This window comes from Panthera uncia, chromosome C2, assembly GCF_023721935.1.
Source record: "Panthera uncia isolate 11264 chromosome C2, Puncia_PCG_1.0, whole genome shotgun sequence".
Taxonomy (NCBI): Eukaryota; Metazoa; Chordata; class Mammalia; order Carnivora; family Felidae; genus Panthera; species Panthera uncia.
Window position 1 is genome coordinate 130,532,896 of NC_064810.1, and position 18,968 is coordinate 130,551,863.

An 18,968-nucleotide genomic window follows, 5' to 3' on the forward strand; every position below is an offset into this window, starting at 1 on the left:
CAGCTTGCAGGCATAGGGATTATATTAAATCAGACGAGGATTTTGCCAATGGGGAGTCGATGGGCCATAATGTCAAATGAATCAGCTTGGGCTCCCATATCTCTTTCTAACTGCGAAGAGAGAAATAAAATCTGGCTGTGCCCTCAACAAAGCTGGAACCCTGATTTCGCTCAGGTCTGGCCACTCGTCTCTACCCCGATAACCAATAGCATTTGGTACATGGGTAGAGGGAAATTTTGCTGGGAAAGTAAACAAGGAGAAATAGCTGACACAGAGAGTTTTACCTGTGAGCATATGTACCATGTACTAAATCATACTGGAGTATGGTGCAACACTGGAACCGTTGGTCGAATACATTTACAAAAGATTAACAAGACTTATAGTAATCTGGATATTGAAGATCAATCTTTCCTTGAGGTAGAATTAAATATGCCTCATGGAATTGTTCCTATGGAAACTGGATGGCCAAAGGAAGAATTGAGGATTGAGGACCACGAGCTAGTTCAGGTGCTTAATTATTCTAATCAACAATATCACCAGATCCAAATAAGTATGGAAGAGGGAGGAAAAGCTATAGTTAAATTGGTAAAAAATTATGACCAGACATGCCAGGGATTTTTAAAATGGCTACAATGCAGCTTTCCTTCCTATGTTGTGGCTTCCTCCCTAGGGGGCGTTGCCTTTGGAATATTGCTTGTTGGTCTGATATTCTTTTTGTGTGTCATTCGTAGACGCTGTTGTATACGCCAGAAAAATAAGACATCCAAGGTAATTTTGCAAACCAAGATGTAACAAACACCCTCTCATTAGATCGGATCTCTGGATCGACTTCTGAACCTGCCCTGACTGCGCGGTTCCCCTGTCATCGTCCCCCTTCAGCAGGAAGCAGTTTAGATCGGTCGTCGTCCTGGTTCATAATAGCAGTTAGGAGTCATGTGTTCAGAGTGGGGATTATAATAGGGAGAGATAGGATAAAATAGGCAGAGAGGGAAAGGTTAGGACCTGAGGTCCCTGTGTGGAGAAAAACACATATTTTGAAACAATGCTGGGAGCATCTGACTACGCCAAACCCCCTCAGGCATAAGGACCCTCTTAAGAATGTAAGACACCACCTACTCCCCCTCAGGTTTCCCTCAGGAATTTGACAATCAAAATACCTGACTGAAATAACTAAACCATAAAACTTATCTTAACCGAGGGACAGTATTGACCAGTCTGACTCCTCACACAATGGAGTCGAGCCAGTCAGGAATGGATAACCCAGCGCCTGCGCCTAGAGTTGTGCAGCCTGACAAGGAACCTGACAAGGAACGAGGGGGCAGGGAAGGGGTGACCAGATTCTTATAAAACAAGGACCCCTGCCTATGGTTGCGGGTATTCACCTTCAAATGCCCCCTCTCTGTAAAGAGAGCTTTCCTGCTATTCTTCCTTTCTGACCTTACACTCTAATAAACTTCTGCCTGCTGCTCGTTCCGTGTCCACCTCTTCATTCGTCGAAGCGGCGAGACAACGAAGCCTGGGTATTGATGTACAGAAAATCCTGCAACGCCAGGTTTGGTAGGACGAGGTGGTTCCCTCCCTCGTTTGTCCCTCAGTCCCTTAGTTCTTACAGCCATTGGGCTGCCCTCGCCCTGCCCCTGTGTAGCACTGTACTAGTGTGTGATCACTCACCACCATTCAGCCAAGGGCACATAGGCTCCCAAATCTTCCACCTGCTTCCACCACTAAGTTACAGTATGACTTGGGACTCCTTCCCAGCGTCTAGGAAACTATGAGGACTTTTGTTGTTGAAAGCTCAGTGACTTGAAATCTCATGTAAGGCAAAGAAGCCCTGTAGCACTTAAAACAGAAATTTCACTTCAAGGACTTTTCTGGAGTTATCAGGGAGTCTGCCATGCTGGAGGTGGAAAGCCGCCCTACTACCAGGCAGTCTCAGGACTGGTCTATACTACTCCTCTCCCTTCCTGGCCTACACCACTGCTGGGCCTCAGGACACCAGAGCTGCTGCTCTCCTCTGGCCTGGGTCTCTCCCATCCAAGTACTAACCAGGCCCAACCCTGCTTAGCTTCCGAGATCAGACGAGATTGGGCGCGTTCAGGGTGGTATGGCCGTAGACTGGCCTGGGTCTCAAATGCAGCATCCCTGGACTGCGAGTCAGCCTGAAACCCAGCCCTGCCCTCCTCTGAGCCCATCTCCTTCAGAAGGAGGCCTTCCCTTAGGCACCTCCTTTCCACATCAGAAACCCAAGTGTTCGCTGGTTCTGTTGGGGCCGTAAAACAATCCTGCCAACAAAAAGACCTCTTCATGTGTGTACAGAAGAGAGCAAACACAATTTATTGTTACATAAGAACCAACAGACTCACATGTGAGGTAACTCAGAAGTGACTGGAGTCGACATGATTGCACATGAATTTCTGCAGTAAAGTGGAAGAAGGAATAAGGACAACTTCTCATCTCTCATCTCCTTGAGAGGCTAAGGAGTAGGCCTTGTGAGGATCTCCTGAGTACCTCCAGATGTTGTAGGAATTTTTACCTCAAAACCCGGAGTTCGTTGCTCACTGCTTCAAAGAATGAAGAGGTGGACACAGAACGAGCAGCAGACAGAAGTTTATGAGAGTATAAGCTCAGAAAGGAAGAACAGCAGGAAAGCTCTCTTTACAGAGAGGTGGCATTCGAAGGTGAATGCCTTCTATAGGCAAGGGGTCCTTGTTTTATCAGGTTCTGGTTGTCCTCTTCCCTGTCCCCTCGTTCCTTCTCAGGTTCTACCCTTATTGGCTTGATAACTCTAGATGCTGGGTTGTCCACTCCTGATTGGCTGGATTCCAAGTATGAGGGGGTGGTCTATGGCCATAATGTTCCTTGTGGGTCATGTTTTATGGTCTACCATGTTTTTTCAGTTAGGTCTTTTGTCAAATTCCTAAGGGGAAGTAGGTGGTATTTGTTACATTCTTAAGAGGAACCTTCTATCCGAGGAGGTTTGCTATAGTCAGATGCTCCAAGCATTGTTCCAAAACATGTGTTTTCCCCCACCCAGGAACCTCAGGTCCTAACCTTTCCCTCTCTGCTTATTTTATCCTATCTTTCCCTATCATACAGAGACTCCTGAGTTCATTTTTCATGGTGTGTGTTTATAGTTCCAGGGGTCAGAAGGACCTCAACCTTGCATTATCTTATTTTTTTAAAGTTTATTTATTTTGAGAGTGAGAGCACACGCGTGCGTGCACGTGCGCACACATACACGCACGAGCAGGGGAGGGGCAGAGAGAAGAAGAGACAAAATCCCAAGCAGGCTCCTTGCCATCACTGCAGAACCGGATGAGGGGCTTGAACTCACAAACTGTGAGATCATGACCTGAGCCAAGATCAAGACTCAGACACTTAACCAACTAAACCACCCACGTGCCCCTCAACCTTGCATTATAAAATCAAAAGTTTGTGCCTCTTCTTAGGCCCATTTGGTTTGCATGAAGATTCCCTAAGGATGGAGAAATGGGAGATAGGTGCTTTCTCCCTATAAATAAAGACAATAAATAAATAAATAAATAAATAAATAAAAGACAATAAATAAATAAAAATAAAGACAGTATCCTTATTTTACCTTTACAGTCCCCTTGGAAAAGCCACCAATATTATTCCAAAACTCACCCCTTTTTTGATACAACTCTAATGACAATCTCCCCTCCTTTTTCTCTTGGTGCATCATTTGGTGCGAATCTGTACAGTTCATTGGTCTTATCAGTAATTTCATGTTCATTATCCCATCTGATCTTCAAAACTCATCATTTTACTGACATAGAAACAAAGTGACTATCGTAAACTTGACTTAAGGGAGCTGAGATGTGAACTCAGGTTTTTGATATCAAAGAGCTCATCTTTTTCAGCCTCCCAGAATAAATTGCTGGGCCATTCTAATGCAAGCAAAGAAAGAAAGGTCATATAAGAAGAGGAAGTAGGGAGAGGCATTTTATATTTCTTCAGTTGAGCACTGTGCTGCATTCTAGAACAGAGGCACTCAATAGAACTCTCTGTGATGATGGAAATGTTCTTTACTTGAACCATCCAATATGGTAGCCACAAGCCACAGCCACATGTGTACATGGGTACTTGAAATTAAGAACTGACTTCTTAATTTTATTTCATCTTAATTGAAATGTAAATTTAAAAAAACACACATAGTCAGTGGCTACCATGTTGAACAGCGCAGCTCCAGAAAGCAAAAGCCCTGCTAGGTGGGTAAGATGTCCCCTTGCCTGGCAACCAGTGGGCTGTGTTTGCCTCAGGCCTTGGAGTGAAGCTTCCACAGATGTTATTCACATTAAGTAGGCTGCCCCTTGGGAAGAAGAACATGTGGGGCCAGAGAGGTTTCAGCTGCTGACATGGCTTGGGCTGTCAACATTCCTGTCCAGTGGGGCTCTGGCTCCCCCAACAGGGCCTGGCCCCTGTCAGCTCCCCCCTCCTTCTCTTCCTCTGTCCCCTCTCCCAGCCCAGCCCAGAGCACGGCACTCATCCCCAGGTTGCTCCTTCAGGCAAATCAGGACAACTTCATCAGAGGATAGAAATCAGGACAGGACAACTTCATCAGAGAATAGAAATAATTGTTCACCTGCTTAAAAGTCATATCAGAACACAGCTGAGAGACCTTCAGAATTCTTTCTTCACACCCACCCTGTTTCACAGTTAAGACAAGGCCTGGAGAGGTGACCAGTAACGTCCTTGGCCTCTTTGCCTAGGGCCCTGACCCACTGAGCTCACAGATGGGGCAGAACGCGTGTGTAAGCAAGAAAACAGGAGCCATCTGGCCATGGTCAGGCATTCCTCTTTCCTGGTTACGTCCATGCAGTGATTCCCTTAAAAGTGATGGTGTGGCACAAGAACAGACATTCAGATCAATGGAATAGAAGAGAGAACCCAGAAATGAACCCACAAACGTATGGCCAACTAATCTTTGACAAAGCAGGAAAGAATATCCAATGGAATAAAGACAGTCTCTTCAGCAAGTGGTGCTGGGAAAACTGGACAGCGACATGCAGAAGAATGAACCTGGACCACTTTCTTACACCATCCACAAAAATAAACTCAAAATGGATGAAAGACCTCAATGTAAGACAGGAAGCCATCACAATCCTCGAGGAGAAAGCAGGCAAAAACCTCTTTGATCTTGGCCGCAGCAACTTCTTACTCCACACGTCTCCAGAGGCAAGGGAAACAAAAGCAAAAATGAACTACTGGGACCTCATCAAAATAAAAAGCTTCTGCACAGCGAAGGAAACAATTAGCAAAACTAAAAGGCAACTGACAGAACGGGAGAAGATATTTGCAAATGACATATCAGATAAAGGGTTAGTATCCAAAATCTACAAAGAACTTATCAAACTCAACACCCAAAAACCAAATAATCCAGTGAAGAAATGGGCAAAAGACATGAAGAGACACTTCTTCAAAGAAGACATCCAGATGGCCAACCGACACATGAAAAATGCTCCACATCACTCATTATCAGGGAAATACAAATCAAAATCACAATGAGATGCCACCTCACACCTGTCAGAATGGCTAACATTAACAACTCAGGCAACAACAGATGTTGGCAAACATGCGGAGAAAGAGATCTCTTTTGCATTGTTGGAGGGAATACAAGCTGGTGCAGCCACTCTGGAAAACAGTATGGAGGTTCCTCAAAAAACTAAAAATAGAACTACCCTACAACCCAGAAATTGCACTACTAGGCATTTATCCACGGGATACAGGTGTGCTGTTTCGAAGGGACACATGCACTCCCATGTTTATAGCAGCACTATCAACAATAGCCAAAGTATGGAAAGAGCCCAAATGTCCATCGATGGATGAATGGATAAAGAAAATGTGGTATATATATACAATCAAGTATGACTCGGTTATCAAAAAGAATGAAATCTTGCCATTTGCAAATACATGGATGGAACTGGAGGCTTTATGCTAAGTGAAATTAGTCAGTCAGAGAAAGGCAAAAATCATATGACTTCACTCATATGAGGACTTTAAGAGACAAAACAGATGAACATAAGGGAAGGGAAACAAAAATAATATAAAAACAGGGAGGGGACAAAATAGAAGAGACTCATAAATATGGAGAACAAACCTGAGGGTTATGGGAGGGGTGGTGGGAGGGGGGATGGGCTAAATGGGTAAGGGGCATTAAGGAATCTACTCTTGAAATCATTGCTTCACTATATGCTAATTTATTTGGATGTAAATTTTAAAAAAATAAAAAATAAAGTTAAAAAAAAAAGTGATGGTGAATAAGGGTTAAGTTTGGCAAAGAGAACCAAGTTTCTAATCCTTAACTATCAATGCATGCCTTTGGGTCACTTACAGGAGCAAAACATTTCCATCCTGTTCTTAAAGAGTCTCCATAATATAATTCTATTTCTTTAATCGCCCTTTGAAGAGATGAGGCCCAATTCTCATAAACAAAAATACCTTGGAGCATATTTACTGATCGAATAAGAGTACTTATCCATTTGGGGGCTAACTACTAACAATCCTAACACTTTTATAAGCAGAAAGTCCTGCTTCAATTCTAACTTCACTGATTTTTTCCCCCTCAGCATGGTGTGTCGAGTGCTTAGCCATGCCAGATGGACAAGTCATGAGTAGGCCACATTTGGCTGGAAACATATAAGCTGTATCTGGTGGACTGTGTCAAAGGTCTAAAGTTCAAGGTTTCAGATATGGCACCACAGTCACCTGAGACTTGAAGCAAGAGCCGCTCACCTGATTTGAAACAGTTTGGATAACAAACCATTGGGTACTGCTGAAATGTATCAGGGAATTAGTTGTCATAAAAACATTCAAAATGAACATCCCAAAGGGCCAGCAAGCAGGAAACAGACATGTCAGTAAGGTGGGTAGTGAAGGTTCCCATGAGTATTACATCTCACTTTTAATGACATCATATGAGCCTATGTTCCATTTCTCTCTATAATTAGGGCTAATAATTCAATATCTTCAAGTGGATATTTATGGCAGACTTTGGAAATATTAATCTGTTATTACTAGAGTTACATTGCTCTGAATTTGAATATGGAAAACACAGCCAAAGACTCGCTCATCTCAAAACACAAAAAATTAGCAAAAAATTAGTCCCATGGGCTTGCTGTCTGATGTCTGGCCAGCAACATGAGAGTGGCTGACTTATTTTAATGTTTCAAACTGCTTCCATTTTATCACTTGGAAAATTTTTCAATTATTCCAACACAGCCACAGAAGAGAGAACATAAGATTTGGAGTCAAAAGTATTGGATTGAAATGCCAAGCCTGACACTTAGATTACTTTCCAAAAATAGCCACCCCTTCCCTACCCACCACCTCCATGGGAGAATTGTATTTCCCTGCACCTTGACTTTGGGCTTGGCCATGTGACTTGTTTTGGCCAATGGAAAACTGGCAGACATGGCTCTTGCACTGCTGTCCTGGCAAGTCCCCGGGTCTGAGGAAGAAGGGTGGCATGGGACCAGAACCGGCTGCAGCCTGCTGTTTACAGTCACCAGCCAACTCCTGCTGATCCCTAGACACAAGAGAGAACAAACGACTACTGTTTTAAGTTTTGGGTGGTTTGTAGTACAATACTCGACACATTAACAAAAACTTGGTTCCAGTTAACCCTGGGATAATGATATCAACACCACATGTAATCCAAATGACATCGTGCTACTATCATTCTACCTGCTTAAGAACAAATGAAGTGCCCCACTCTCACCTTGGCTTCCCAACATTGTATGTGCTGCCAATTTGGTTAAACTGGGACTACACAACTACATTTCCAGAATCCCCTCCCCTGTGTGGTCCTAAGTTAGCATTGGCCACCAGAGAAAGATTGGAAGTGATATTCCAAATTCTGTCACTTGGGATTGCAGACTGGGACCCAGTGCCCTCTGGGGTGACCCTGGATGGCCTGTGCTGCCTTCACAGATAGTGCCCATTAACAGTTTGTTCCCCCCCCTTCCCTTCTCCACTCTCAATCTTGGCATTCATCTTTGTCCAAAGGTTCAACATTTGACTCTATCCAAGAACTCAGTTCCCCTCTAAGAATGAAATCTGCCCCCAAATCTTTGCTTAGTGACTGGACCCTGCTACCATGATCAGGTCTCAGATGGGAACTACTTGCCTCGGTCCCAAGTGTTGACCCACTGAATAGCACCTGTGGCTCTGTGCCACTTATTGGGATGCCTCATCCCTTACTAGACATTTACCTCTATTTGGGAGCCACCTCTTACTGAATCCCTTCCCCTGTCAAATGCCCCTCATTTGACTTCCTTAGATACACCTCCCCCATGTAAGCATTTTGTGAGCTAGGGGATAGTATTTTTAACTGTGATTCCCTATTCATTTGTCCTTTGTTCCAAGCCCTTAACAAGGAATAATTTGTAAAATGGTTTCCCAGTCAAATATGTAATCATGAGCAATTTGTAGGAAGCAGGGAGTGGCAGGCATCCTCCAATGGAGTTAGAGAAATCCTAATTGCTCACACCTGCAGAAGCTGTCACTTTTGTAAGGTGTGTAATTAGCAGCCAGAGTGTGTGCTAGAAACGATGGGATTGTCTGTTTGAACAGGGGACGCAGGCCAGAGACTGCCCAGTTTGGCGCTCTCCAACTCTTTTCATTAGCCCAGCCTGGGCTCTTGGGTCACTTGCTAAGGCTGATTTCATGCCTGAATACAAGGTGGGGGGTCAACTGAGTCCACATGCCTTTCTCCACAAAGCAGGTGTGACCACTTAAAAAAATTGGACCCTCTGTACTTCGCGATTATGAATTTCCTGTTTTTCTAGTCCAGTGGTTCTCAGCTTTGGTTGCACATTAGAATCACCAGGGAGATGCTTTAAGAATCCTGGTGTCCAAGCTGCACCCAGGCCAATTAAATCAGCTTCTCTAAGGCATCGGTTTATAGCTCCTCGGATAATTCCAATGTGCTGCCAAGTTTGAACACTGGTTCTAGATCAGTGGTTCTCAAATGTTAGCTGCATCAGAATCACTCGGAGAGCTTGTTAACACTCGCCCCCAGATTCAGTAAGTGCGGGGGAAGGGTGTCCAATAATTTGCACTTCTCATATTTATTCTAAGAATGCTATCAATGCTCAAAACAATGTTGAATTCCTTTTGGAATCAGAATGGTTAACCTTTGTTTTGCACATATGATAGGTATTGTACTAAATGTTTTAGTCATTAGTTCATTTAATTATTTTCACAAGGACTGTTTCATCCTTACCCTTCAAGTCTCAGAAGAAGTGCCCCACCTGCGATGCCTTGTGTCTGCCCTTTATCGATACAACTACTGAAGCTGTCACATCACAGTTTGTTTCCTCCTGGGCCGTAACCACAGTCTGTAATCTTACTTCCCCTCTTCCACTCGCCTGCAGGCTCCATGATGGCAGAGACCCTACCGAGTGCCTAACATGTGGCAGGCGCTCCACACACACTTTCTGAATGAATGAATCCACAGATCAACCACAGGAAAGAGGTAGCGTGATGGTCTGCATTTCACACACCAGGACATAGAGATACAGAAAGATTCAGTAACTTGTCCAAGATTATAGTGGACGAACTGAGGTTCAAACCGTGTCTTGACCAGAGCTGGGCTCTCAAACAACTGCAAGAGTTGATCATCAGCCTTAAAATAAAATATCAACCTTCAACTGTCTTTGCCTGACTGCCAGTTGATTCACAGCTATTTTTTCCCCCAGGAAAAATAAAAATCCACAACCAAAACCCATGTGGCCAAACTAAAAAAACAGTGACAATTTCTTTCCCATTTAAAAACTCTATCGTCCATACGAGAAACTTACTTAAAATTTCCCGAAGCAGGTGAAGGCTTCTTTCTACCTCAGAAAATGGTATCAAAACCTTTTAATACAAAATGTTGGTGTTTAGGGGAAGAAAGCTACATGAAAACAAATGGATTTGAATTATGACTTTATTTAGTATCCTGATAATAAATTAATATGCACAGCAATCAAAAGCATCGGGGCGCTTTCCCTAAAGTGGTTCTGGAGGTGTACACGAAGATATATGCAGAATCCTTTAAATAGTCGACTTTATTTTCAAACTCTGAAGTGTGGTAACATTAAGTCACTAAAGAAGCATGGGGTCTCCTCTAATAGTTCATGATTTAGTTCTGAGTTTATAAAGGTTTCAATGACCATTTCAGCTCCCGCAGGCTATGAAGGCTGAAGTTCTAGTACTGACAGTTTAGAAATCACCCGATCTGGTCTCCTAATTGTAGAAGTGACAAATCCACTGCAAAGACTACAAAGCTACTAAGAGACAGCCTGGATTACAAATCAGTTCTCAGAAGTGGTCTGAAAGGTCTGGTAAAGTACACAAGGCACATAGCATCACAAAGAACTCTAGTCATACCCCAAAGGCCCTTGTGTTACTTTCTGCTTAACATAGGATTAAACCTTGTTCTTTTGCAGTTAACAAATTCTGGAAACAGAATCACTCCAATCACTGCAGATTATCATTGATCACTGACTGCCAGTGCACTTTTTCTCTCCTGGGATGTTTGGACTTGGGGACTTTTATTCCTTCTATGTTCACAGTAGACCTACATCAGGGGTGCCTGTTCCTGTCTGAAATTCATCATCAGCTGAAGGAGTTAATATTGGGATTTACAAAACCATCAAATCCGAGCATGGGACAGTTCATTTCTCTTTGCAGTTAATTCCCAGCAGTCAGCATATAACATGCTCTCATCTAAGTTGCCATTGGCTCAAATTCACTGGCCAATTCTTCTGGGGCATCAGTGTGTCCCTGAACAGCAGTGAGACTTCTCATTCCGTGAATATGCTATATAATACCGTATAACGTACTATGCACTTCTGGCATACAATGTTTGGTGATTTAACGTAACGGCTGCACATAACCGTGCTTTTGCAAGGTGTTTTTTTTGTGGGTTTTGTTTTTGTTTTGTTTTTTAAAAAGGCGACTTAGTTGTTTTAATTTAAACCCTTGGCGAGTGTGTGAGGCACACGTATCAACCAGCGACAGACTGGTCATGTTCTGGCAAGCTATTTTTTTCCAATTACGGGAAACGTTCCCATCCAAAACAACCTGCCGGACATCAGTGAATTTTTAAATTTTATAAACACATAGGAAAATTGTGTATATAAAAGAAAATCTTGAATTTTCGTGTAAGCGATTCTGATTTCTTGCTACTACACTGAAGCAAAGGAAGTCTGATAGTCTGTCTTTATAAATTCTTTTTACACTTCTAAGAATGCACGTCTGGTTCAGGTACAGCTTATAACTACTTGTTAGACGCATCCCCAGGGACGTATTTATTTAGAGTCGGCATCTCATCTTCAAGTTCATCCTCGGCAAACCAAGAGTTGCTGTAGAAGCTTTGCCTTTTAGGGGCAGTGAGTCGATTTTGAGGTAACGCTGAAAGCACCGTTGCCAGCTGCAAGGCCTTGACACGGACCCCTATCTCGAAAGCAATTTCATTAGCCTGATCCAAAAACAGACAAACAAGACCCAGATACGCAGTTATTACCTGCTCTGACCTGGCAAAACCATTCAAGCGTTTAATTTATAAGTTGGCAAGTTTTCCTCCTCTCGTTCCGCAACCAATTTCATTCCTTCGGCTGCTTTTCTTTTTGTCTTGTCCCAACGTTCGAGGAACATGCGGAAGATTGATCAGGAAACGCCAGATTCTTTGACCATTTCACTTTTTGACTTTTCTTTCTTACTAACTTTTTGCTCTGGAAAAAGGGTGAGCTCAGTATATTTTCTCTCTACTTCCACGAGCAGAACTCCATGTAGGAAGTATAATGGAAGTGGCATGCTGAACAGAACATGAACGTTCTAATGAATGCAAGACTGAGAAGTGGGAACTGAAAGTGCATGTGGACAAAGCAGCTAATTGGAGTTTAGAACAGCAAAGGTGATGTCCGATTTCAAAGAAAGGGCTAATTTTAATCATCTTAATAACTAAACCCAAAATACAATCCCCCCTTTTATTAAGGAATCCTAATGACTTTGAGGAAGATGATGCTGTGATCGGATAAGGAAGAAAACAGGTGTGAGACACAAAATTCACATGGAAAATTAACAACACATCCAGTTCAAAGTTCTAAGCACAAAATCCAGGCATGTCGTGTCGTGCACTTGCTTCTTTAGTTGGAGATGAACTTGGCAGCCAAAGGCAAGGATCCACACTCTAATGGAAGAGCCGACTACAGAATGGTTGTCCTCAGGAAGAAGCCAGTAACTTTGCATTTGATTTTTCCAGCCTGGCTCATTCCCAAATGTTCAGCATTTGGAATCCTAAAGTCTTCTTCAGCATTTAACTAATTCTTTGTGAGTGGAAGGGGCTGGGACTGTTTCTCCACACATAAACTGATCCTAAGACAGAACAAGTAATTACATTAATCATCGAGTGTGTCACAAATGCATCAATATTAGACTTTCGTTTTGTTGCAGAATCAATCCAGCTGTTCGTTTTTATTTTGATTTGTTTTAAAGTCTATTTATTTATTTTTTAGTAATGTCCACACCTAACGTGGGGCTTGGACTCACAACCTCAAGATCAAGAGTTACACACTCTTTTGACTTGAGTCAGCGAGGCACCCCACAGCTGTTAGTTTTTCATTGCTGTGTCACTTCATCCTTGTTCAGAGTCAATGTTGGCACCAAAATCATCATCTTAAAGGTGCTTCAGTTTTTAGTCCTGAACTCACACTTAATTCAAAGCAGCTTATCTTAGAAACAAGCATGCCCACCCCCTTCACCACAGAGCATCCACTTGTCAGAAATCACATTTATAAAGACATGTCACACCTTTTAAGTTTCTGTATTAATTACTACACTATAACTTCCCAAATTCAATATTTGGTCATTCAAATGCCTATCCTCTTCAAGGTAATTACTTCTTTTTTTTTTTTTAAGTCTATTTATTTATTAAAAAAAATTTTTTTTTCAATGTTTATTTATTTTTGAGAGACAGAGACAGAGCATGAGCAGGGAATGGGCAGAAAGAGGGAGATACAGAATCCAAAGCAGGCTCCAGGCTCTCAGCCATCAGCACAGAGCCCAACGTGGGGCTCGAACCCATGGATGGTGAGATCATGTCCTGAGCTGAAGTCAGACACTTCACAGACTGAGCCACCCAGGTGCCACTTTTTAAGTCTATTTATTAATTTTTGAGAGACATAGGGAGGGAGCACACACACAAGTGGGGGAGGGGCAAAGAGAGAAAGGGAGACACAGAATCCGAAGCAGAATCCAGGCTCTGAGCTGTCAGCACATAGCCCACCGCGGGGCTCAAACCCAGGAACCGTGAGATCATAACCTGAGTGGAAGTCAAACGCACAACCGAGCCACCCAGGCACCCCAAGGTAATTACTTCTTCCAGCTAAAAGAGATTGCTCTTTATGCATTTCCCCACACAGATAATCTGCAGTGTCAGCTATGTTGTAAATGCATTTCAATCTCTGATTAGTTATCCTGGCTTCTGTCAGCTACTAGAAACCTCTGCCTTCCAGGTTACCCCGCATCTCCTGTCTGATCCCCAGCAGGGTCAGCCTGTATCGTGTCATCGCTCTCTCACTCCTGCCCAGCACCTAGCACCTCCTCTCCGACCCCAGCTTGCTGTTTGAAATTTATGGTCTGTCACCAGCACATTGATCCGTATTCTCAACCCCTTCTTTAAAACATAACCACGTCTTCCTGCTCTAATACAGTGGTTCTCAAGAGGTGGTAGGAAGGGCGTGCTGATTTTGTCTCCAGGGGGCATTTGGCAATATTTGGGAGACATTCGGGGGACGTGCTCCTGGCATCAAATGAGCAGAGGCCAGGGATGCTACTAAACACCCTACAGCTCTGTACAACGGTTATTCAGCTCCAAATGACCCTAATGCTGGGTTCGAGAACAGGCCATCCCCTAAGGGCACCGTTTCCCCTATAGGCTCTCAAGTGGTGGTACTGTGTTCCCTCAGAGCGCCGGTACCACAGAAACTGGAGGAGGGGCTGGTTGCTCTTTCTTCCACTGCTCTCCTTCCCTCTCTACAACCCACCACCTTTGACTCTTAAGTCACACGATGTATCATCGCTGCTCCTCTCTGTTTTCTGGACCTACTTCAAAGTCCACAGTCAATTATCACAATCCCTGTTCCCTCACTCCCTCCTACCTACTTGACAAAACCACAACCATGGTTAAATCTAACTTCCTGTGTCTACATTCACCCATGTAGCTGAATGTCTACCACCCTAAACCCTCTCCTGATCCTCTATCACCACCAGTTACTGCCCCATGTCTCTGCTCCCCTTTGCAGCAAATCGTTGAAAGAAAAGTCTACTCTTGCTGCTTCCTATTCTTCTCATTCTCTCCAAGAAGTTTTCCACCAATCGGGCTCTGTCTCCATTACTCCATCAAAACTGCTCTCACCACCGTCACAAATGGCCTCCCTGTTAAAGCCAATGGTTGACTGTCAGTTCGCTCTCAGTGGCATCTGACAAGGGTGTTCCCTTCCTCCACCTTTTCTCATCTGGCTTCCAGGATATGAGACCGGTAGTTTTCTTCCTCCTTCTTCAGGCAGCTCTGCTGTTTCCTTGCTTCCCGTCCTGACCTTTTAACGTTGGGAGGGGTCTGAGCTGAGTCCTTTCTTTTGTCCATCTCTATCTATATTCACAGCCCTGGTCATCTCATCCAGTCTCAAGGCTCTAAATGCTATCTGTGTGCTGGTAACTCCCAAATTTACAGCACCAGCTGATCTCTCTCTCTCTCTCTCTCTTTGAACTCCAGATTGCACATCAAATTGCATTTTCACTTGCTCTCCACTTGGATCAGAAGTAGACCTCCTAAACTTAGTACCTCCAGACACCTCCCCGTCAGTTGGCGGTAAATCCAACCTTCTAGTTACGAAGGCCACAAATGTGGAAATCATCTTTGATTCCTCTCATATCCTATACCCAATCAGTAAAAAAAGAATCGTTATCCTTTAAAGTGTATCCAGAATCCAACCACCTCTCATGATCTCCTCTGCCACAGCCTGGTCCGAGCCATCCATCTTCTCCTCTTGGTTCGTCTACCAGCCTCCTAACTGTTACCCTTGCTATATCCTAATGCCTATCCTTGCTGCCTCCCAGTCTACTTTGAACACAACAGCCAGAATCACTCTATTTTCACTTAAGCTGTATCACAGCGCTCCTTTGTCTGAGAATCCTCCATTGGTCCCCTGTGTCATTCACAGCAAAAGCAAAAGTCCTTAAAGTAGCCCATAAACACCTTTGCGATCGCCCCACTCCACTAATTTCATCTTGGGCTACTCTCTCACCCTCATCTACTCTGCTCTGGTCACACTTGCTGTTCCTCAATAAAAACAGACCTGTTCCTGCCTTAGGGCCTGGCCACTGAAAGCTCCCTTTGCTGGACTGCTGTTATCCCCCAGGGCTCAATCCCTCACCTCTTTCAAGCTTTGCTCAATAAGGCCTCTCTCGGGAAGGTCTGCCCTGACCACCCTATTTAAAATTGCAACCTCCTCTCATACAAGCACTCCTTCTCTCCCTTACTCTGTTCTCTTTTTGTTCCAGAACACATTTTAATACAGGAATAAATCTGTAAGCTTCCAAATTATAGCCTGCTTCTCTCATGAGACTAAGTGCCTTGTTCTCACCTTCCCTATACTCATTTTAGAGTTTATTCTTAAGAATGTTAAGCTGTTATATGTCAATTATATCTCCCTCCCACCACCACCAAAAAAAAAAAAAAAAAAAAAAGGAAAAATGAAACAATGTCAAACTTCTTACTTAAGACTCCATTCCAAGTACAGACCAAAGTTGGGGTAGGGGTGGGCAATAAGAACATTTCTTTTCTTTTTTTTTTAATTTTCTTTAATGTTTATTTATTTTTGAGAAAGAGCGAGAGAGAGAGCAAGCAGGGGAGGAGCAGAGAGAGAGGGAGACACAGAATCTGAAGCAGGCTCCAGTCTCTGAGCTGTCAGCACAGAGCCCAACGCGGGGCTCCAGCTCACGAACCGTGAGATCATGACCTGAGCCGAAGATGGACGCTTAACCAACTGAGCTACCCAGGCGCCCCAGAACTTTTATTTTCTATTGTCAATATCCTTTTTTTAAAAAAAAAATTTTTTTTTCAACGTTTTTTTTTTTAATTTATTTTTGGGACAGAGAGAGACAGAGCATGAACGGGGGAGGGGCAGAGAGAGAGGGAGACACAGAATCGGAAACAGGCTCCAGGCTCCGGGCCATCAGTCCAGAGCCTGACGAGGGGCTCGAACTCACGGACCGCGAGATCGTGACCTGGCTGAAGTCGGACGCTTAACCGACTGCGCCACCCAGGCGCCCCTCTATTGTCAATATCCTTGAGCGAAAAACAGTAAGACAAAGACCAAAATGAAATTGTAAAATTGCAGCTATGACATGATAATGCAGAGTTGTATACGTATAAGCCAGATAAGAAACACTATACAACTGTTCCCTCCAAAATAAGTCTAGGAGCTCTCAACAATTTTAATTACTTAGTAAATAAAGGAGGAATACAGGTTGTCAATCTTTATGATTATTTTTCTATTTAATGTGTAATCAATAACTTTCATTAGCTACGCAGTTTTCTTTATTGCCTTCTCCAAAGCTAAAATGAGTTACCTGCACTTACATATCACAGACTGCTCTAGGTCCTTGCCTTCCAACCACTTCCCCCCACCCCGCACCTTTTAAAATTCGACGACTTACCTTGTCATAAATTACTTTTATAATGAGAGAGCAGCTAGGACACGTTGCCACGTCTTCCCCATTCTCCAAATCTTCCTATAACAAAATCAAACACCGTACGGTATTGTCTTCCCTTTGCGATCTCCTCCTCCCAAACTCTTTCCACCCTTACGGTCAAGCTCCTTTGTGGCTCGTCTCCCGACAAGGTATGTGAGGGCCAAAAAGGCCTGCCGAGAGAGATATCAACTCTATTTCTCCCGCGAAGCGCTACTTGAAAATACCCGGGAAGGTTAGCCAAGATTCAGTCGCCTCCAAACCCCTGGGAAGACTTAAAAAAACGCGTCCCTTCCTCCCAAAAGAACTGGGATCCTAAATGGAGGAGGATGGCAAGATAGCAGCTGCCCGCCATCCGACCTTTCCCACCTGCACCTTCCAGCCCTCCGCCTGCCTAAAGGCCAGAACGATGTGCCACGGTCAAATCAGGGCATCAACTTTACGGCGACTCAGAGACAGGGCAAAAAGGGCGTGGAAAATTGTGAGCAGCAAGGTGACGGGACCGCGGAAAGAACGTAGCAAGAGCGAAAACGCGCCTGCTCCGACGAGTCGCCGGGAGGGGCCCTGAAGTTACCTTGGTAATGCAGAAGTTATCCCCACACGGGCAGGGGTAGAAATACGTCTCCGAGTCTTCATCATATTGGAAGTCCTCGATCTCCACCTCGTCGTGAAACACGGCCATTGTCACTGGGGTCGGCAGATGCCTGTCGTCCCCGCCAGCCGACACTGCCCCGGGACGGTCTAATTTCTCCCGCGCGGACCCCAGCCGGGTGTTTTCAGCGGGCACCGGCTCAGGAACTATCGCTTCCGGCGCATACACAAAGACGCAACGCCGGCTTTCGAGGCCAAATGGGTGACCCGGTGGCGGTCACCATGGAGATGGCTGAGCTAGGGGGCGGAGACCCTGGATGAGGGCGCCAGCTGCTAGGTGGTGTGCTCACCGCGCCGGCTGTCGGAGGCACCGACCAATAAAATGTGGGGATCGCTTGCGCCGCTCTGACGTGTCGTCTGGGACACCGGAAGTTGTCTCGCGCGGGTGGTGGAGCTCCGGCAGGTCTTCGAGCGAAGTCCCCGCGGCGCCGGAGGCGCGGAGGCCCTTTACTGCGGCTGCCGTCCTAGCTCAAGTCCGCCGGGTTTAGAGAGGCCTGGACCTTAGTCTGCGGAATCGGTGGCATCCCCCCGGTCTTCAACGCCCTTGGGGAGAGGAGGGCGCTCCTCTGCTAGGTCTCAGGCGGCGGCAGGAGCAGCTCTGCCTCCTGGACCTCCCTCCCTGCCTCCCCGGTGACGGACGAAAAGTCCACTTGGAATTTTGATTCACCGAGTGACCTTGAGCTCAGGGCGACGCCTACGTTGTAGTTCCTGGCTGCGCTCGGCCATTCAGGTACATCCCCGCCTCTCTCCCTTATTCCAGATTATCTTCAAATGCCCTAAATTGTGTTGAGAGGACCACGGCCGGGAAGGCAGGCTGAGTTCTAGTCCTATGTTTGCCAAGCCTGTATCATTATTAATGACAATGACTTGTAATAATAGTAATGACACCAGCTTTTATTATTGGGAGTTTGCTATATACCAAGTATTGCACTAAGTATGATTCTTCTATCAACCCTGGGAGTTTAGATGTTACTCCGTATTATTGATGTTCAGACTAAGATAACAGAGTTGGATATCTTGACGAAAACCACCTGTCTAGGAAATGAAGGCCCTGTCAGTCCACAAAGCCTCCGAACAAAGTACTTAATTTATTTGAACCAGGTTTCTTTTTTGTCAAAGGAATGGTATTTGCAGACAGAGTTATCACCCTGAGACCTCTGTATACATTAAAGTGAAATGCAAATAAAAGGTGCTTTGTCTTGAAGGCAGTGCTAGTGCCTGTTTTAGTGCAAGGAGATTCCATGGGAGGTATCGCTCCAACACTCCACATTTATTCAAACTTAGGAATGCAATGCAGTGAAAACGGCACTTTGAGAAATAGATGTGGGGTCAGAACCTGACTGTTGGGAACTTGCTCTGGGAGCTGGATATTTACATTCATTGAGCCTTATTTTGCCTTCTGACTAAAAAGGGGTTGGGTTAGAGATGATTTACAAGATTGCGTTCAGATCTCACATTCCACTTTTGCACGGAAGTTACCCGTTTTACTTGGTTAGCAATTATTTATACCATATTTCATTTATATTTACATGGTATGTTGAGGGTAACACTTGCACACA

General features: G+C 44.5%; 2 protein-coding genes across 4 annotated transcripts in view; one reads left to right on the plus strand and one right to left on the minus strand.

Moving 5' to 3' along the window:
* Positions 1 to 9,914: 9,914 nt before the first annotated feature.
* Positions 9,915 to 17,642, minus strand: DPH3 (diphthamide biosynthesis 3). 2 transcript variants are annotated; one of them, XM_049629858.1, is made up of 3 exons: positions 17,333 to 17,642; positions 16,726 to 16,800; positions 9,915 to 12,381 (listed from the first exon to the last, which is right to left on the minus strand). In XM_049629858.1, the coding sequence occupies exons 1-3, from the start codon at positions 17,438 to 17,440 to the stop codon at positions 12,316 to 12,318; spliced, it is 249 nt and encodes an 82-aa protein (XP_049485815.1). In that variant the 5' UTR covers positions 17,441 to 17,642; the 3' UTR covers positions 9,915 to 12,315. The 2 variants fall into 2 exon arrangements, with proteins under 2 accessions (XP_049485815.1, XP_049485816.1); XM_049629859.1 differs by lacking the exon at positions 16,726 to 16,800.
* Positions 17,643 to 17,780: 138 nt separating this feature from the next.
* OXNAD1 (oxidoreductase NAD binding domain containing 1) overlaps positions 17,781 to 18,968 on the plus strand; it is a 42,026-nt gene continuing 40,838 nt past the window's right edge. For both annotated transcript variants that reach the window (XM_049629853.1, XM_049629854.1), the window contains exon 1: positions 17,781 to 18,139. The gene's annotated coding sequence lies outside the window, so the exon portion shown is untranslated. The remainder of the gene's footprint in view (positions 18,140 to 18,968) is intronic.

Bases quoted from the DNA above. Each gene is read 5' to 3' on its own strand.
- DPH3 (XM_049629858.1), bottom strand. From the start codon at position 17,440: ATGGCCGTGTTTCACGACGAGGTGGAGATCGAGGACTTCCAATATGAT. The intron at 16,801-17,332 runs GTAACTTCAGGG...ATTTTGTTATAG, and splicing joins ATAACTTCTGCATTACCAAG to GAAGATTTGGAGAATGGGGA. The intron at 12,382-16,725 runs GTAAGTCGTCGA...GTTCTGTCTTAG, and splicing joins TAAAAGTAATTTATGACAAG to GATCAGTTTATGTGTGGAGA.